The sequence below is a fragment of the Phoca vitulina genome, unplaced genomic scaffold, assembly GCF_004348235.1.
Source record: "Phoca vitulina isolate PV1807 unplaced genomic scaffold, GSC_HSeal_1.0 scaffold22, whole genome shotgun sequence".
In the NCBI taxonomy this organism is placed as follows: Eukaryota; Metazoa; Chordata; class Mammalia; order Carnivora; family Phocidae; genus Phoca; species Phoca vitulina.
Window position 1 is genome coordinate 11,685,027 of NW_022589725.1, and position 19,508 is coordinate 11,704,534.

The 19,508-nt window shown below is 44.2% G+C and overlaps 1 protein-coding gene across 1 annotated transcript in view; it reads right to left on the reverse strand.

Annotated features, from left to right (window-relative positions):
- The window catches only part of CHMP4B (charged multivesicular body protein 4B), a 52,790-nt gene extending 39,636 nt beyond the window's left edge, over positions 1-13,154 (reverse strand). The window contains exon 1 of the mRNA XM_032419546.1: positions 12,856-13,154. Coding sequence (XP_032275437.1) covers positions 12,856-13,045 — 190 coding nt within the window. The 5' untranslated portion in view covers positions 13,046-13,154. The remainder of the gene's footprint in view (positions 1-12,855) is intronic.
- Positions 13,155-19,508: the final 6,354 nt, after the last annotated feature.

Below are 19,508 nucleotides of genomic sequence, written 5' to 3' on the forward strand. Positions count from 1 at the left end.
AGATTTTATTTATTTATTTGACAGAGAGAGACACAGCGAGAGAGGGAACACAAGCAGGGGGAGTGGGAGAGGGAGAAGCAGGCTTCCTGCCGAGCAGGGAGCCCGATGCGGGGCTCGATCCCAGGACCCTGGGATCACGACCTGAGCCGAAGGCAGACGCTTAACGACTGAGCCACCCAGGCGCCCCTATGTGTCTGTTTTTATGCCAATACCACACTGTTTTCATCACTACAGCTTTGTAGTATAGTTTGAAATCAGGAAGTGTGATGCCTCTGGCTTTGTTCTTTCTCAAGATTGCTCTGGTTATTCAAGTCTTTTGTGGTTCCAAATAATTCTATATTTGTTCTAGTTCTGTGGAAAAAAAAAAAAGAAAGAAAGAAAAATGCCATTGCATTGAATCTGTAGATTGTTTGGGGTAATATGGACATTTACACAATATTAATTCTTCCAATCCATAGGCAGAAATATCTTCCTATTTATTTGTGTCTTCTTCAATGTCTTTCATCAATGTCTTACAGTTTTCAGTGTACGGTTCTTTCACCTTCTTTTTTTTTTTTCTTTTAAAGATTTTACTTATTTATTTGAGAGAGAGAGAATGAGAGACAGAGAGCACGAGAGGGAAGAGGATCAGAGGGAGAAGCAGACCCCGCCGCTGAGCGGGGAGCCCGATGTGGGACTCGATCCCGGGACTCCAGGATCACGACCTGAGCTGAAGGCAGTCGCTTAACCAACTGAGCCACCCAGGCGCCCAGTTCTTTCACCTTCTTAGCTAAATTTTTTCCTAGGTATTTTATTCTTTTTTTTTTTTTTTTTTTAAGATTTATTTATTTATTTTAGGGGCGCCTGGGTGGCTCAGTCGTTAGGCGTCTGCCTTCAGCTCAGGTCATGATCCCAGGGTTCGGGATCAAGCCCTGCATCGGGCTCCCTGCTCCGTGGGAAGCCTGCTTCTCCTTCTCCCACTCCCCCTGCTTGTGTTCCCTCTCTCGCTGTGTCTCTGTCAAATAAATAAATAAAATCTAAAAAAAAAAAAAAAAAAAGATTTATTTATTTATTTTAAAGGGAGGGGGAGCAGGAGAAGGCAGAGAAGGAGGAGAGAATCTCAAGCAGACTCCTCACTGAGCACTGAGTGTAGAGCCCAATGTGGGGCTTGATCTCAGGACCCGGAGATCATGACCTGAGCTGAACCCAAGAGTCAGACACTCAACTGAGCCACCCAGGTGCCCCTGGCCTTTTCAGTTTATTGCACAAAGGAGTTACACTAGTCCAAGTTAAAAGCAGACCCCAAATAGTTACCTTATATAAGCTATGAGGTTTTTAAACTTGTGGTAAGGGACAGAAGGGAAATTCTACTCATCGCATGGAAATCCTCACTTAAGCTTCAGTGAGCCAAAAGCACTTAAAACTCATGAACCTTCAGCTGGTCATGTTTAGCCAGTCCAATCTCTACAAAGAAGGAACTGGTATATATTCTTACACTGGTCACCCTGTAGGTGAATTACTTCTCCATATTCTGGATGCTCAATTACAGTACCATTGCAGGCAAATTTCTTCTTAAACACCCTTCACTAGTTTTTATTGTACTCATCAGCAATCCCTTGGACAAGAGTAAGGGTCTTCCTGCCATTTCTCTGTTGAATTCTTTTTTTTTTTTTATGATTTATTTATTTGAGTGAGAGAGAGAGCGTGAGAGAGTGCACAGGAGCAGGGGGGAGGGGCAGAGAGAGAGGGAAAAGGAGACTCCCCGCTGAGCAAGGAGCCCAGATGCAGGGCTCAATCCCAGGACCTGAGATCATGACCTGAGCTGAAGGCAGATGCTTAACCGACTGAGCCACCAAGGCACCCCTCTCTGTTGAATTCTTATATATATAATCCTCAGTGTCAGCAGGAAACAGAACATCACCCTTACTTGCATCAGCAAAGGAGTCACAAGAGTGGAGGTTCTGGAGAGTGGAAATTCGACATGATTCCTTTCTTTGGTGGAAAAGGCCTGCAGGAGGAGGAGTGCGGAAAAGCTGGGGGGATGGGTACTGGGACGGAGAATTGGGAAACAGGAGGGCTCAAGAGGGATGCTGCTGAGTCCTCAGTGGTGGCTCAATGACTGGGGCTATTTTATTCTTTTTGTTGCAATTGTAAGTGGGACTGCTTTCTTGTTTTCCCTTTCTGATAGTTCCTTATTAGTGAATAGAAATGCAACAGATTTTTGCATGCTAATTTTGTATCCCACAACTTTACTAAATTCATTTATTAGCTCTGAGAGTTTTTTGGTGGAGTCTTTAATGTTTTCAATGTATAGTATCATGTCATCTGCAAATAGTGATGGTTTTACTCCTTCCTTTCCAATTTGGATAACTTCTAGCTACCTTCTTTTAAAATGGACCATCTGAGCATGGAGCCTGCTTGGGATTCTCTCTCTCCTCTCCTCCTGTCCCTACTCTACCCACCCCCCACACACACGCGCCTCTCTCTCTAAAAAAAATAATAATAAAGGGCGCCTGGGTGGCTCAGTTGGTTAAGCGACTGCCTTCGGCTCAGGTCATGATCCTGGAGTCCCGGGATCGAGTCCCGCATCGGGCTCCCTGCTCAGCAAGGAGTCTGCTTCTCCCTCTGACCCTCCCCGCTCTCATGCTCTATCTCATTCTCTCTCTTAAATAAATAAATAAAATCTTTAAAAAATAATAATAATAAATTAAGTAAGAAAAAATGGACCATCTGAAGTGAAATGCCAATGTCTACCTATGCAGCACTATGACAAAAAAGATTTGGGACTTCAACATCAAGGTCCCTAAACAGTACAAAATATCCAAATCCATTTCAAAAGCCTTAGTTTCCTTTTCTCAAATATACTACTCTATACTCAACACAGCTAGATGAAACAGAGGTTCTTCTGCAGTTTCCAGTTGTAACTCTAGACCTGAGGTGGTGTCATATACCAAACAGGAGTATCTACATTCAACCCCCACCCCACTCTACCCACCCCACTCCACGCTCTAGCTGCCTACTCCTTTAAGGACTAACACAAAAGGGTGCGCCTGGGTGGCTCAGTCATTAAGCGTCTGCCTGCGGCTCAGGTCATGATCCCAGGGTCCTGGGATCGAGCCCCACATGGGGCCCCCTGCTCAGCGGGAAGCCTGCTTCTCCCTCTCCCGCTCCCCCTGCTTGTGTTCCCTCTCTCACTGTGTCTCTGTCAAATAAATAAATAAAATCTTTAAAAAAAAAAAGGACTGGGGCGCCTGGGTGGCTCAGTCGTTAAGCGTCTGCCTTCGGCTCAGGTCACGATCCCAGGGTCCTGGGATCGAGTCCCACATCGGGCTCCCTGCTCCGCGGGGGGCCTGCTTCTCCCTCTGCCGCTCCCTGCCACTCTGCCTGCTTGTGATTCCTCTCTCTCTCTCTCTGTGTCAAATAAATAAATAAAATCTTTAAAAAAAAATAAAAATAAAAATAAAATAAAAATAAAAAAATAAAATAAAATAAAATAAAAAAGGACTAACACAAAAGATCACATTGTCATCTCTCTGTTGAGAACCCTAAACTGGAGAACTGCTCCCTTCTTCAAATCTCCACTACACTCCATTTAGGGTGCTCCTGTGGGTGGCACTTACAGCCAATTTTGCACTGTAATTATCCCTGTCCTAAGTTTACGCCCCCCCCCCCCCAAGAGTATGGGCCTTCTGAGAGCAGGATCATTTGACAAGCCCCACACTTGAGCAGGAAACACTAGGTGAATGTCTCAACTTTTACTTTGGGACTTGTAGTCTCCAGCTCTGAGCAAACTCAACTGCCCTGATTGTTCAATGGGAGGAAACTTTCCTCAGCAGGTTGTGCCAAGTCCCAGGCCTACCACCCCGAGAAGCGTGATGCTTGATTCACTATCATCCCAAATCCAGAAAAATGTCATTTTATAGAATCAAACAGGGCAAGTTGATGATGGAATTCCCTGCACTGATCCTCTGCCATCATCTATACTTCATCATCCCATATAACTCCCTTTCTCCTGGCTGAGAAGCTCCTTGAACTTTCTACTTTATCCATAAGTTTTACTTTATCCGTAAGTTCCTGAAAGGAACACTTAGGATGGTAGTAAGACTCCAATGAAAAAAAATGTATGGGCTATGTAGCTGTGATAACTTTTTCTCTGAAAGAGCCTCAGATCTGTTAAACTGTAGGATCCACTGGGCCAGGCTGTGTCTTTTTCACTGCCTGGAAATCCACATGGCATCTCAGATTGCTCCTAACACGCCAAGCTCTCAGAGAACATCTGTCCCTCCTGATGCAGAAAACTGGTGGATTAGAACACTACCAATGCCATATAAACAGAAGAGGAAACAGCCACAAAGCCACTGAACCAAGAAATCAGAACTCACTGAAAAATCATTTAAGGTAAAAAAAAAAAGTAAGACTTCAAAAAATTCATTTTCTAGCCACCCCCCAGCCCCCAGGTGGAGTTAATCCCTCTTTGGGGTTCTTATGGCACTCTACACAAGCCTTACTGGGTAGAAATGCTTTCTTTACCAACTGGTCCCCCAACTAGGCAGCAGTGCTTACTAAGGATGGGAACTGCCCCTAACTTATCACCAGGGTTGCCGGTGGGTCCTTGTGACCGACAGCTTGACTGAATACGTGTCAATTACCCAGATGACGGACGTCTTTCATGGAGAAGGCCATTACCCCATCAGCAGAAAAAGTGCTTCAAGTTTTTCAAAGGGAGGGGAGGCAGATTCTACTGAACCATCACACTCTGTGACCTCACTGGCTTTGGAGGTAGCTGAAGGTATGTGAAAAAATTGAGCTGGATAAGAGTTCAATCTCTGAGCAGCCAAAGAAGTGAGCAAACTGACCAAGGAGACAGCATCCCTGACTGTCTCCTTGTGAGGAATGAATATTGACTGGCATGGGCATATGAAAATGCCCACTATTCTCATTTAATCTCCACAATAACTACAGAGAGATGTCTCTCAAACTTTAATGTGCATACAAACTACCTAAGGATCTCATAAATATGGAGGTTCTGCTTCTGTAGGGCTGGTAGGGCCTGATAATCTGTATTTCTAACACTTTCCCAAATGTTTCCATAGACTGCACACTGAGTAGCAAAGTTATAAAGTAAATACTATGTACTGTTATTGCAGCTGAAGAAGCTGATGCTCAGAGATATAAGGAGATTTGCTGCAGATCACAAAGCTAGCAAGCAGCAGAGGTGGAATATGAGTGCAGGTCTTCTGATCCTAAGCCCATCACCTTTTCCAATATACCATACAATTAACCTTTTGAGCCATGACCACAAAGATGTATAGTTTTCCTGCATTCCTCAAATAACCCTCCAGCCAGCTTTGGCCTGTATGGAAGAGGGAGGAGGTAGAACTAGAAATACCAGCTAAGGGAGAATCAAGCCAGCCAGATGCTTTTATTAAGAACTTAAATCATTCAATCCTTCAGCTAAGGCCCCTTAAAGGCCAAACTTTCACTAGTTACTAGATGCTCATTCCTTTATTAACGAAAGGGCACTGGAAAGCAAAATCTGCTTAAAAAACAAAACAAAACAAAACACCAAGTCTCAGTGATACGGGAATTATCAGGGCCATTCAGTACATAGAACCAAATTAATTCCTAGACAAATGGCTAGCCCTGCATACTCCGGGCTATGTTGCTCAGACCTTGGCTGGAATATTCAGAGATTCAGCTTTGCCCACTCCACAACTTAAAGGCAACACTGATAAAAAGGAGCACATTCAGAGGAGGGTAACAAGGAAAGAAGAGAAACGCCTAGCAACAAACAGTCAATGGAACAGAGATCTGTCCCAGAGAAGTGCAGGCTTGAAACATTAAGTACCATCTTCCCCGGTATGTCTTGTTGAAGGAGGATTAGACCTGTTCTCTTTGGCCCCAAAAGACAGCATTAGCAGTTAGCTTTCCTGATGGAAGAAACACTGTTCACAATCCTCTACTGTCAGAGCGAGGATCTGCCCCAAGCCTTCTAACTCCAGATCCCACATTCTTTCCACGAGCCCAAACTGTTTCCCTACGGAGCTACCACCTCAACCTGTTAGAAGTAGGCACTACAGGAAGAAAGATCATTCCAAAGAAAAAAAGTGGTTTTATAGTCAGAGCTATCCAAAGACAGACGATGCTGTAGTATGGGAGGATAGAACAGCTAATACAAATCCTGTCAGCAAAGAGGTTCAATCAAAGGTTAATCGCTTGGCAGGAATACTGCAAAGGGAATTTGGGCATTGGATGGGTGGCTGGGTGAAATGAACCTGCCAACCCTCAGAGATGAATTAATCTATTCCTGCTGTATTTTCCTCTAATACTTCATTTGTACATTTACCATGATTTGCCTTTTATCAGTTACTTGTACCTGTATGAGTCTTCCTCACTGAATTGTGAGCTTTGTAGGAAGAAAGTAATGTCTCAWCCATCTTTATATCCCTTATTGTGCCCAACCCTCAGGGACGAATTAATCTATTCCAGCTGTATTTTCCTCTAATACTTCATTTGTACATTTACCATGATTTGCCTTTTATCAGTTACTTGTAACTGTATGAGTCTTCTTCACTGAATTGTGAGCTCCTGTAGGAAGAAAGTAATGTCTCATCCATCTTTATATCCCTTATTGTGCCTAAAACTATACCTGGGAAACCAAGGGCACATTTATATCTCTTCTATGTTCCAGGCACTCTGCTAGGCACTTTACATATATCAACTTATTCCAGATCCTCCCAAGAACCCTAAGTATTATTTTTCCCTTTTTATAGATGGGGACATTGAGACTCAGAGAGGATAAGTAACTGCCAAGGTACTGCTGGTGAGTGGTGAAGTCAGCATTCAAACTGAGAAATCTTTTGCCTAAACCATCACGCCGCTTTCCTCCTAGAATGAACTCAAAAAACATCTGCTCGTTTGAGCCAAACACCTTAAAACCAGGCCAGATTATATCCAACTAGGTCTGTTCTTATTTCCTGTTGCTAAGTTCAAATTTTCCTTCTAAATATACCATCTATCCTCAAAATGACCAATCTAAAGTTGTTTTTGAATATCCTCTCTCTCACTCTTTTAAAGACAACAGCACAGGACAAAACAATTCTGGGCAAGAGAACCAAGTTTTCATAAACCTTTCCTACCCAAAGGAATTCCTCAAGACCCGGAGAGCTTCCCTTCTCCCAGCAGGCCCTGGCTCCACCTCAGGGCTCTGGACCACTGAAAACAAATCAGGTCCTGGCTTTCTGCCTCAGGGATGTAGGGCTTGCACACATCTTCACAGGCTGTTTTCCAAGACCTTGCTCTTTGCACACAAACCCAATCAGGGACAACACTAAATTTCCCTGAGCAAAATAGTCCAGGCTCAAAGGTCCTCACATTTAGCTCAACTTCCAAACAAAATCTATCTTGAATTTCAAGCCACATTATAAACCTACTGGCAGACACTTAAAAATATTTAATCTCCCTGCCAAATGGGGCAAAAAAGATTTTGTTGTTTGAATCAAAGGCACCAGCATGTTTGGAGAGCCAACACATGAGGCCTCTCTGACACTCCATCTGTCGTAAAAAGTAAACCAAACCCAATCTGGCCAACCGTTTCTTCACACAAGAAACTTAAGCATCACTAAGGGAAATTCCCACTGCTTAGTTCCCTGGGTGGGTTTTGGGTTTTCCATCCCAGGGCCTCTGGAAGAGGAGATCCTGCTGACACATGCACCACTACGATACTGTACTCTTCTTTTTTCTTTTCTTTTAAGATTTTATTTATTTATTTGAGAGAGAGAGAGAGAGAGCAGGGGGAAGGGCAGACTCCCTGCTGAGCAGGGTTCGCAGGATCATGACCTGAGCCCAAGGCAAACGCTTAACCAACTGAGCCACCCAGGTGCCCCAAGATGCTGTACTTTTCAACCTGATACCCTGAGTCCAGAGAACCAAAAGGCCACACTGATTATAAATATAACTTATTAAGATGTCTTCCCACATGCTAACATTTCAAAGCAATTTTATTAAACATGACATGAGAGAGCCACCCTGGCTCCAGCAATGAACAGGACTTAACGAAGATGTATTTCCTGTGAGCACATAGCCTCTCTGCATCCATCAGACATTTTCCGCTGAACCTAAATTAAACTGTAAATGAACTGATTTGCGTCCATAAATCCAACAGAAATGTATCGGTATAGGGTGTTTGAGATACCAGTCTCATACCCATTTCCCAATCTCATACAGTTCTCTTGTTAAACTAAAATATGACCCTTTCTACAAACTGTTTTCATCTTTATTAAACAGGAAAAAAAGGAAATCTGAATCACTTAGGTAGATATTTCATAACTCGTTACAACACCTGAAGAAGAAAAAAATCTTTGATATTTGACCATCTGTCTTAGAGAAAACTAACAGGGCACTGTAGAAAGGTACCAAAAAAGACCTAAGTTTGAGTGACTTTTGTCAATTCACCTAGACTGGTTTCCATCCAGTTCTCAGTGAAAGAACTTTTCCATTTTGACAATCAAACCAAAGAAATTTGAGCAGCAATAACTTTATCAGAAAAGGAAAGAAAAGTATACTTTCATATCCACAATGTGTCACACTTTCATATATTCTCTTAGCTAATCCTCACCATAGTAATGTGAGATAAATATTATTTCTACTTTATAGAAAAGGAAAGTGACGATATTTAAGTCCCTTGAATGGCAGGGACCATGTTTGTTTTCTCTATATTTCCAGCACTGAGCATGGGGCCTGGGACACAGTTCAAGAGCATGCTATATGCTTAAGAATGAATACATGACTAAAGAAAGGGAAAAGGAATTTGGAAAAAATACCCAATCCAAATTTTGCTCCAGGACCCTAACTAAAACCACTTCCTGGAACGCACTTGCACCCTGCAATAATCTACTTGAGCTTCAGAGATTTGTTTTAAAGGACAATTTATCATCTTTCCAATGTACACACCACAAGGGCGTGGCGTGGCAGGGCAAGAGGGCAGGGCGTGGTCCTATCTCACTTCTTTCCCCCCAACTCAGCACCACACCTTGCACAAGTGAGTGTTTAATGAGATGGGTGATGACAAAGGTAATGATGATGCCTTCAGCCATCATGGGAGTACACAGAACACAAGATACCCATAGCCACCAGAAGAACTGGTCTCTGAGTCAAGTTACATCCTCTCTTGAGCCTCATTTTTTTCTCTGTACAATGGGAATAACAAAATATGCTCAAAAGATGGTTTCCATTCATTTAATAAATATTTACTAAACCATAACCATATGTCAGGCACTATGCTAGGGGACACAGTGATGAACATAACCATCACATCCTACCTGGAGGAGCTCACAGTTTCAGTGGATGCTCTGAGACTCATGAAAAAAGTTTTACAAACCTCAAACGACAACACAGTTATGAGGTACTGCTCCTCCTCTGGGTTTAACTTGGTTAATGACATCATCATCCACCCAGTTGTCCAACTTGGGAATTGTCCTCAACTCCTCCCTCCTTCATCCTACCCACAAGTCCCATAAATCACCAAGCTTCTTTTGATTCTCCTCCAGAAAAGTCTGACTGTATTACTTCTCATCTAGTTTTCCATGATTCTATTCTAGGCCCTTTGTTTCCACCTGAATAATTACAAGTCTCCTTATAATAATGATAATGGCAAGCATTTATTGATTGCTTACCATATGGCAGGCACTGTGCTAAGAGCTTTGCATACATAACACAATTTAACCCAATAAGAGATACTAGTACCCCTATTCACGGAGGAGGAATATGAGGTGCAGTAACCAGCCCCAAGGCACCAGCTAGTAAGTGATAAATCTATGGCTCAAATCATGTCTATGAGAGTCTATCCTTATGTCTTAATGGATTCCTGCCTCCAGCCCCTTCCTGATTGGTCTATACTCCTTACTTTTATTCTGTTGCTGGTGTGCTCTTTGGAAATCCAAGCTGATCCGTTTCTTCTGCTTTAAGACAGCCAGTGGCTCCTCAGCATTTCCAGGTTGAGGCCTGAGGCTACAGGACACTCTGCAATATTATTTCTCTGCTGTCTCACCCCACGAACACCCTCACTGCTCCCCAAACTCTTTGCTGACCCTCCCTCCTCTGTGAAGCATCCCTTGCCCTTTCCCTTCCAGACAGGAACCTCCTCCTATGCAGCCTCAGACCCATGTACATACATTTCAGCAGTGACTGGTATGTTCCCCTCCCCCCCCCTCCTCCTCTCTCTCACTCTCTCTTTCACACACATACACACAAAAACTACAACAAAAACACACCCACTACCAATCCTGAGTTCCTGGAAGGCAAGCACAGTGTATTTTAATCTGATTCTCCAGTTCCTGCCTCAGTAGCAAGTTAATAAGTGACTAAATGAATGGCATGTGGTGGTGTTAATACCTCACAGCTCTATCCCAATAAGCAGGTAAGACCTTTCCCCCAGAACATGCTAAAAAGAAGGGCAAGCTTATAGTAGCTCCTGAACTCTCATGCAAACTCAAGAAGACGCGCTGCTTTCAGCAAAATTATTACAACTAAGATTGGTCCTCCACTGCCTGCTGGTACCCTCTCTCCAAGCCTCTTGAAAGCAAATCCAATCACCTCTAAAACTGCAAAAACTAAACCAGCTCCAGACCAAAAGACCTCAGAAGAACTGCCCTCTCAGATGAGAGATGAGGTAAAGTGATACCTTCCTCCCCCACCACCCTGCAATGGGCAAAGCATTCCAAAATGCAGACTGGTAAAAACAATGACTAATGAACAATAGAGGATCCTGACCCAGGGAGAGTCATCAAAGAAAAAAAGCTAGAGGCAGCAAAATCTAACCCTACTCTCTACCTCCAGGGCTATCTATAACTGGAGTCCAGGCCACAAATGGATGACAGCAACTACCTCATGTCTCCTTGCTCCCACTCTCATCCCACACCTGTCTACTTTCCAAAGAGCAGCCAGATGGTGTTTTTAAACTCTATCAATGATAAGGACACACTCCTGGATAACACCCTCCAACATCTTTCTATCCACTTGAAATAAAATCCAAACTCTACCAGGAAGTCCAAGGTCCACTCCTCACCCTATTTCTTTTTTTTTTTTTTTTTTAAGATTTTATTTATTTATTTGACAGAGAGACACAGTGAGAGAGGGAACACAAGCAGGGGGAGTGGGAGAGGGGGAAGCAGGCTTCCCGCCGAGCGGGGAGCCCGACGTGCGGCTCGATCCCAGGACCCTGGGACCATGACCTGAGCCGAAGGCAGACGCTTAACGACTGAGCCACCCAGGCGCCCCTCCTCACCCTATTTCATACCATTTTCCCTTTCGGTTGCTACGTTCCAGGTACAGAGGTCTTCTGTTTCTTAGAACAGGCCAACCTCCGGGCCTTTTCCTATGCTGTTTTCCCTTGCGTGGAAGGCTCCTCCTCTAGCTTTTTACAGAGCTGGTTCCTTCTCAAGGCTCAGTTCAAACTTGACTTTTTAAAAGAGGCCTTTCCTGACCACTCTATCTAAAGTGTCACCCCTTTACCCACTCCATCACTCCCCATCAGGTCTTCTTCTTTTTTTAAGCACCCACCACCACTAGACAATATTATCTTCATTTATTTTCCTGTTTCTATCTTCTCTTGCATAAGGGTGGAAGCTCTGAAAAAAATTTCCAGAGTATTTGTTGACTATCAGCAAAGGAGCATCCTCAGGATGGACTATTTTGTTCTTCTGTTAGAACGAAAAAAACATCTACTTAGCCTCTACTAGGTGCTGGGCACTGTAAATGCATGATCTTCCTTTTAAAGAGGTAAAATAACCAGCTCAAGGTCACGTGGCTAATGACTAGCAGACTTCTAAATTAAATACTTGTTTGTGCAGCTCCTCAACTCCTCTCACCTTTGCCTCCCTCTCTGGGGGGAGGCACTGTCACTCTATGGTTCACTCTCATACTGTCGTAACACCAATAGGATCAAATACTTCTAAACTGCTTTACAGTTATTAAAGCATTGTCACATTCACCCTAAGAATACAAAGCACTTGCCCAGAAAGCCATACAGCAAGAGGAAGTATATTAAGCATGCCTCAAGGTTCACTATCCCCACCCTGACCCCCAGGAGTGGGGACTGGGAAGGAGTCACTGCCAATGGAGGAATGGAGTCCCTATTTCTGGTTCAGAGGGATGGGGAAGCCGTGAGTCACCCGTGAAGGCTTATGCTACCAGAAACTCTGATAAGACCTGGCTATGAGGCAACAAGCAGTGAATCACGAATCTGGAAGGCACTCGCTGATGGACGTGGAAAAGGAGGCCTCAAAGGGAAAGCAACTTGTTAAGTTCGCTCAGCAAGTAAACAGAGACGGAACCAGGGGTCTCCTCTCCCCCAGGCCCCTTTCCTCTCCACCAAGAAGGCTTCTCAAGGAGAATTCTGAGTCAGGGGGATGGGGAGAGGGCAGGGGCAGCTCATGGACTCCACAGAGGGGTCAGGAGAAGGCAGGGGTAGGACAAGGAAGGACACAAGAGTTAGGATGGGGGGCAGAAACAAGCCAATAAGAAAAAGACGGCAGTTTCACGAAGGTGGGTGAGGGCAGGCCTGAGAGAGGAGAAGGCGGAAGAGAACGGACTCCCAGGGAGGGCCGAGGGAAGTGCAGTGAAACCAGGGTCTGAAAGGGCCTGGCAGAGAGGGGAGAGCCTGAGGGGAAAAGGCAGGAATGCGAGTCTGATGGTGGAGGAGTCCAAGGCCCCAAAAGACACTCAAGGGAGCCAGACGGGGAGATGTCCGGAAAGGCCTGAGGGGAGTCTGACCGGGGAGAGTTCTAGGGTCGGGGCAGACCCTGGGGCGTGTCTGATGAAGGTGGAGTCCGGGCCCGGGGAGCTTAAGGAGAGTCTGAGGGGACCGGGCCGACTCACCGCGCTTGTTTTTGGTGCCGTGCTTCTTGGCGGCGGTCAGCTCCTGCTCGATCTTAGTCTCCAGGAATTCCTGCTTCTTACTTAGCATCTCCTCCGTGTCCCGCAGCCGCTGGATGGCATCCTGGGGGGTCGGGCCGCCCTTGCCGGCCTTGCCCCCTCCTGCCCCGAACAGTTTCCCGAACACCGACATGGTGGCTGCTCGCCACGCCGGCCTCCGCCGCCCACTTCGGCTCGGCTCGGCTCGGCTCCAGCGCCCGCTCCCGGCCCCGCCGCTCCCTGCCTCCGCAGGCCTCTCCGCCGCCTCCGCCCCGCAGCTGGGCCCCGCCGCGCCACCTCCCACAGGCCCCCACGCCCGGCCCGGCCGGCGTCAGAGCAATACGTCGCTGACTACAACTCCCGGTGAGCAACGCGCCAGCCGTGCCTCAAATCTAATGGAAGGAGGCGCACTGCACGCCGGGAGACTATAGTCTTCCGGCTTGAAGCTCTCGTCGGCGCGTCTTTTTGGTCTAGCTAGAGTCAAAGGGCGAGGTGGCATGCTGGGAAATGTAGTCTCCTTAGAACCCGTCCTGTAGGGGTAGAAGGACAGGCAGAGAAGTAACAGTATTTTTTAAAACATTAATTAGCGTTATGCACATTCTATGATCCAGGTACTGTACAAAGTGCTTTACACGCATTATCCCATTTAATTCTCACAAGACTATGAACCTATAAACCTATAATACTGTTCCTATTTTGTAGGTGAGTAACCAAGACTCGGAGAAACTGAGTGACTGACTAGCTTGACTAGCCCTGGCTTTCCATATTTTGTACCCTCTACCTAGAATGCCTTTCTACTCTTTATTCGCCTAACAGGTTCTTCGAAACCTAGTAGAAGCTAACAGCCTTGGCACTGGAGTGCAAGGGCTCAAAGTGCATCTTTATGACTTACTTGGCCAAGTTACTTCCCCTACTCTGTGTGCCTCCCTGGAGATGATAATAACAAGACCGCCTCCAAGCTTATGTGAGACAGGTAATGTAAAATGCTTACTGAGCATGGCCTAGCACTGTAGGTGCTCAAAAATTTATTCCTTATCTTGGTCCTCGTTATACGCAATAATAATTAAACTAGGAGGAGACCCAAAACTTCCAAAGTAGTAGAAGCATTGAAGAGTTTTTTGCCCCTGCATTTTACAGACCGCTGTAGTTGTGGGGCCACATTTTATTGTTTTCCTTTGTCCTTTGCTGTCAAGAATCACTTCTCCATCCATTAACAGTAAGGCAGTGTCTAGTAGCCAATACTTGGCCCAAGCCACCATTCTAATTTGCTGCTTCCAATCTTTTATTTGGAAGCCTTGTTACTTGTCACTTAGACTTGTATGAAAGCAAAGAGTAAACCAGTTCTGACTGAGGGTCTGAAGTGCTCTCCAATGAAGAAAAACATAGCTTCTCAAAGTCCTTTTTTATTCCTTCCTGGACCTTCCAAATATGTGAAGTTGCTTGGGAACAGTTTCAAATAAATGAGAGCTTGACTGAATTTTTTTTATTATATCACATACAAGTCTTGTCTCCTCAGACTATGATCTACATGTAGATAAAAACATGCCTCAGATGTTGTTGTTCTTATTGTAATCAATGACAATCCCAGCCTGCATATACAGGGAACAATTCCCAGAGGATGGGAGAGTTTATTTCACCCAACTTTCCAGGTTGGAAGACATTTTTCAAATGTGAGAGACATGCCAGAACTGTCAAGATTCACAGCAGCATAAATTGTGAAACATAAGTCACACTTGTGCTTGTTTTGTAATTGAGGTATTGCAATGTTTTTATCAAAATAAAAAATATAAATAAGGAGACTTCAATCAAGCCACCTCACGGGTACAGCAATTCCTCCACATCTAAGCAATCCACCTCCTCCCCTCTTATTTAAGTCATGCTGTAATCAGACATACAGGTAGCAAAAGATTTGCTGGGTTTGAGCCATGACCCAAAGAATATATGAACAGGAGACACTAGAGGCCTTACCACCACCAGTCTTATACTGCTGTGGGATAAACTGAGGATGATAGCAGAATCCCTCATGTCATAACGTTGAGAGCCCAGAAAAACATCTTAGGGATATGATAACAGAACATTTAGATTTAATCTTGAGTATCAACCCCAATTAGTTGGTGTAGGCTACTCAGATTACTGGATTGAGAAGAATTTTGAGGCTGCATCAGGACTCCCTGAAAAATGTGCTGAGATCTATTTGTGATGTCTGTCTGGAGTGTGGGATAGGAAGTGGTGATATAAGGGCACGACGATAGCTGCGATCCTGGCTGAGAATCCAACTGCCTTGGTAGAAATTCATATGGTGGGCTGATTCAACACAGGAGAGCCGTGAATTTCCTTGGACTTCATTTTTCTGGTCTCTTGGGCAAATGCACAGCCTTTTCAAGCCATGACTGACTAGCATTAAAAATTATGTGAAAAGAATGACCAATCATTACATGCAACAACTTGGAAGATTTTTAGATATTCTGCTGAGTGAAAGAAATCAGACACAAGCCTATATAATTCCATTTATACAGAGTTCGAAAACAGGCAAAACTAATCTATGGTGATAGGTGTTAGAATAGTGGTTACCAGGGCACCTGGCTGGCTCAGTGGGAAGAACATGTGACTCTTGATCTCTGGGTTGTGAGTTCAAGCTCCACGCTGGGTGTAGAGATTACTTAAATAAATAAACATTAAAAAAAGAATAGTGGTTATCTTCAGGGGTGGTATAGACCAAGCAAAATGATCTTTATGGGGTGCTGGACAGGTTCTATATCAAGATCTAGTGGTATTTATGTGGGTGTATACAAATTTACCTGTCTTCATAATTAAGACCACTGCCCTTTACATACTTTATATACTTTACTAAATAAATGTTATATTGCAATTTTTAAAACTTCTCTGGTAAAAACAGCAACAGAAGCATACAGTTTTTGTTTGCAAAATACTTTCACAAACAAAATCTCATCTTATCTCCAATCACCAAAGCCCTAAGAAATAAGCATTACTATACAATCTTCATCTTACCGTTGAAGAAATTGAGGCCCAGAGAATAGAAATTGCCCAAGGTCACATGGTTAAAGACTCTCAAACATATATTTATTTGTAACCTTCCTTAAAAATGTCATCAAGAGGGGCGCCTCGGTGGCTCAGTCGTTAAGCGTCTGCCTTCGGCTCAGGTCATGGTCCCAGGGTCCTGGGATCGAGCCCCGCATCGGGCTCCTCATTCTGCGGGAAGCCTGCTTCCCCCTCTCCCACTCCCCCTGCTTGTGTTCCCGCTCTCGCTGTGTCTCTCTCTGTCAAATGAATAAATAAAATCTTTAAAAATAATAATAATAAATAAATAAATAAATAAAATGTCATCAAGAAAAATTGAGTTAGGGGCGCCTGGGTGGCTCAGTCGTTAAGCATCTGCCTTCGGCTCAGGTCGTGATCCCAGGACCCTGGGATCGAGCCCCACATCGGGCTCCCTGCTCCGCGGGGAAGCCTGCTTCTCCCTCTCCCACTCCCCCTGCTTGTGTTCCCTCTCTCGCTATGTCTCTCTCTGTCAAATAAATAAATGAAATCTTAAAAAAAAAAAAAACAAAGAAAATTGAGTTAATAAAACTTATAATAGGTTTCAAATTATGAATAAAAAAATTCTTATGAAACTTGGTCTCATGTAATTATACCAAATCAAATAGAGGATTTGCTGATTTTTAACTGTAAAAAACAAGTACATCCAATATCCCCTTCCTAATAAAAACACTCAACAAACTAGGAATAGAAAAGAACTGCTCAATCTGATAAAGAACATCTATGAAAAAACCCACAGCTGGGGCACCTGGGTGGCTCAGTCATTGAGCGTCTGCCTTCAGCTCGGGTCATGATCCCAGGGTCCTGGGATCGAGCCCCGTGTCGTGCTCTCTGCTCAGCGGAAAGCCTGCTTCTCTCTCTCCCACTCCCCCTGCTTGTGTTCCCTCTCTCGCTGTGTCTCTATCTTAAAAAAAAAAAAACCCCACAGCTAACATCACACTTAATGGCGAAAGACTGAGCCTTGCCCCTAAAATCAGGAACAAGCAAGGATGGCTGCTCTCCTCACTATTTGACATTGTACTGGAGATTCTAGCCAGGGCAATTAAGTGAAAAAAGAAATAAAAGACATCCAGATCAAAAAAGAAGTAAAACTATTTCTGTTTGCAGATGACATGCTCTTCTATATAGAAAACCTAAAAGAGGGTGCCTCGGTGGCTCAGTTGGTTAAGTGTCTGCCTTCGGCTCAGGTCATGATCCCAGAGTCCCGACGTGGGGCTCCCTGCTCATTGGAGAGCCTGCTTCTCCCTCTCCCCCTGCCCCTCCTCCTGCTCGTTCTCTCTCTCTCTCTCAAAATAAATAAATAAAAATCTTAAAAAAGAAAACCTAAAAGAATCCGCAAAAAACTCTTAGAGCTAAAAGCGAATTTGGCAAAGTTGTGGGATACAAGATCAACACACAAAAATCAGTTGTATATTTGGGGCACCAAATGCTCAGGTCATGATCTCGGGGTTGTGCGATCAAGTCCCACATCAGGCTCGGTCTTCTCACGGGCTTAGGATTCTCTCTCTCTCTCTCCCTCTGCCCCTCCCCCCTCCCCCCACTTGCACGCTTTCTCTCTCTTTCTCAAAAAAAAAAGGGGAGGGACCCCTGGGTGGTGCAGTCAGTTAAGCATAGGAGTCTTGTTTTTGGCTCAGGTGCTGATCTCAGGGTGCTGGGATTGAGCCCTGCATCGGCTCCAGAAGTCTGCAAAAGTTTCTTTCTCCCTCTCTCTCTGCCTCCCCCCATGCTCTCTCTCTCTCTAGGGTAAATAAATAAATCTTTTAAAAAATCCGTTGTAGGGGCACCTGGGTGGCTCAGATGGTAAGTGTCTGCCTTCAGCTCAGGTCATGATCCCAGGGTCCTGGGATTGAGCCCCGCATTGGGCTCCTGGCTCAGCAGGGAGCCTGCTTCTCCTTCTCCCTCTGCCTCTCCCCCTGCTCATGTTCTCTCTCTCTCTGTATCTCTGTGTCTCAAATGAATAAAAAAAAAAATCTTAAAAAAAAAAATCCGTTGTATTTCTATACATTAGCAGAGAATAATCTGAAAATGAGATTAAAAAAAAAACAATTCCATTTACAATAACATCAAGAAGAATAAAATACTTAGAAATAAATTTAGCCAAGGAAATGCAAGTCTTGTACACCGAAAAGTACAATACTTTGTTGAAAGAAATGAAAGAAGACCTAAATAAATGGAAACACATCCCATGTTCATGGATTAGAAGACTTACTACTGTTAAGGTGGCAACACTCCAAATTTATCTAGATTCAATACAATCCCTATCAAAATCTGAACTGCTTTTTTTGCAGAAAATGGATGAGCTGATTCTAAAATTCACATGGAACTGCAAGGGGGTCCTGCATAACCAAAACAAAGTTGGAGGACTCACACTTTCCAATTTCAAAACTTATTATAAAGCAACAGTAATCAAAATACTGTGGTACTGGCATAAGAACAGACATATAAATCAATGGAATAGAATTGAAAGTTCAGGAATAAGCCAATATATCTATGGTTAGTTGATTTTCAATGAGGATGCCAAGACCAGTCAATGGGGAAAGAATAGTCTTTTCAACAAATAGTGCTGGGATAACTGGATATTCAAATGCAAAAGAATGAATGCGTACCCCTACCTCACATCATATATATATAAAAAAATTGACTCAAAATGGATCAAAGATCTAAGTAAGAGCTAGGGGCGCCTGGGTGACTCGGTCAGTTAAGCATCTGCCTTCAGCTTGGGTCATGGTCCCAGGGTCCTGGGATCGAGTCCTTCATCAGGCTCCCTGCTCAACAGGGAGTGTGCTTCTTTCCCTCCCTCTGCCGCTTCCCCTGCTTCTGCTCTCTCTCTCTCTCTCTCAAATAAATAAATAAAATCTTAAAAAAAAAGAAAAAATAAATATAAGAGCTAAAACTATAAAACTCTTAGAAGGAGATGTAGGTATAAACCTTTATGACCTTTAATTAGGCAACAGTTCCCTTTTTTTTTAAGATTTTATTTATTTATTTAAGAGAGAGAAAGAGAGAGAGTGAGCAAACAAGTAGGGGCAGGGGCAGAGGGAGAGGGAGAAGCAGACTCCCCATTGAGCAGGGAGTCCGATGTGGGACTCGATCCCAGAACCCTGGGAACACAACCCGAGCCGAAGGCAGCCACTTAACCGACTAAGCCACCCGGGCGCTCCTCTTATTTATTTATTCATTCATTCATTCATTCATTCATTCATTTATTTTAAGATTTATTTATTTATTTATTTATTTATTTATTTATTTATTTGACAGAGAGAGAGAGACAGCGAGAGAAGGAACACAGGCAGGGGGAGTGGGAGAGGGAGAAACAGGCTTCCCACTGAGCAGGGAGCCCAACACGGGGCTCGATCCCAGGACCGTGGGATCATGATCTGAGCCGAAGGCAGGTGCTTAACAACTGAGCCACCCAGGCGCCCCCTTTTTTTTTTTTTAAAGATTTTATTTATTTGAGAAAGAGAGAGCACAGGCATGCATGAGTCAGACTCCCCATTAAGCAGGGAGCTGGATGCAGGGCTTGATCCCAGGACCCCGGGATCATGACCTGAGCCGAAGTC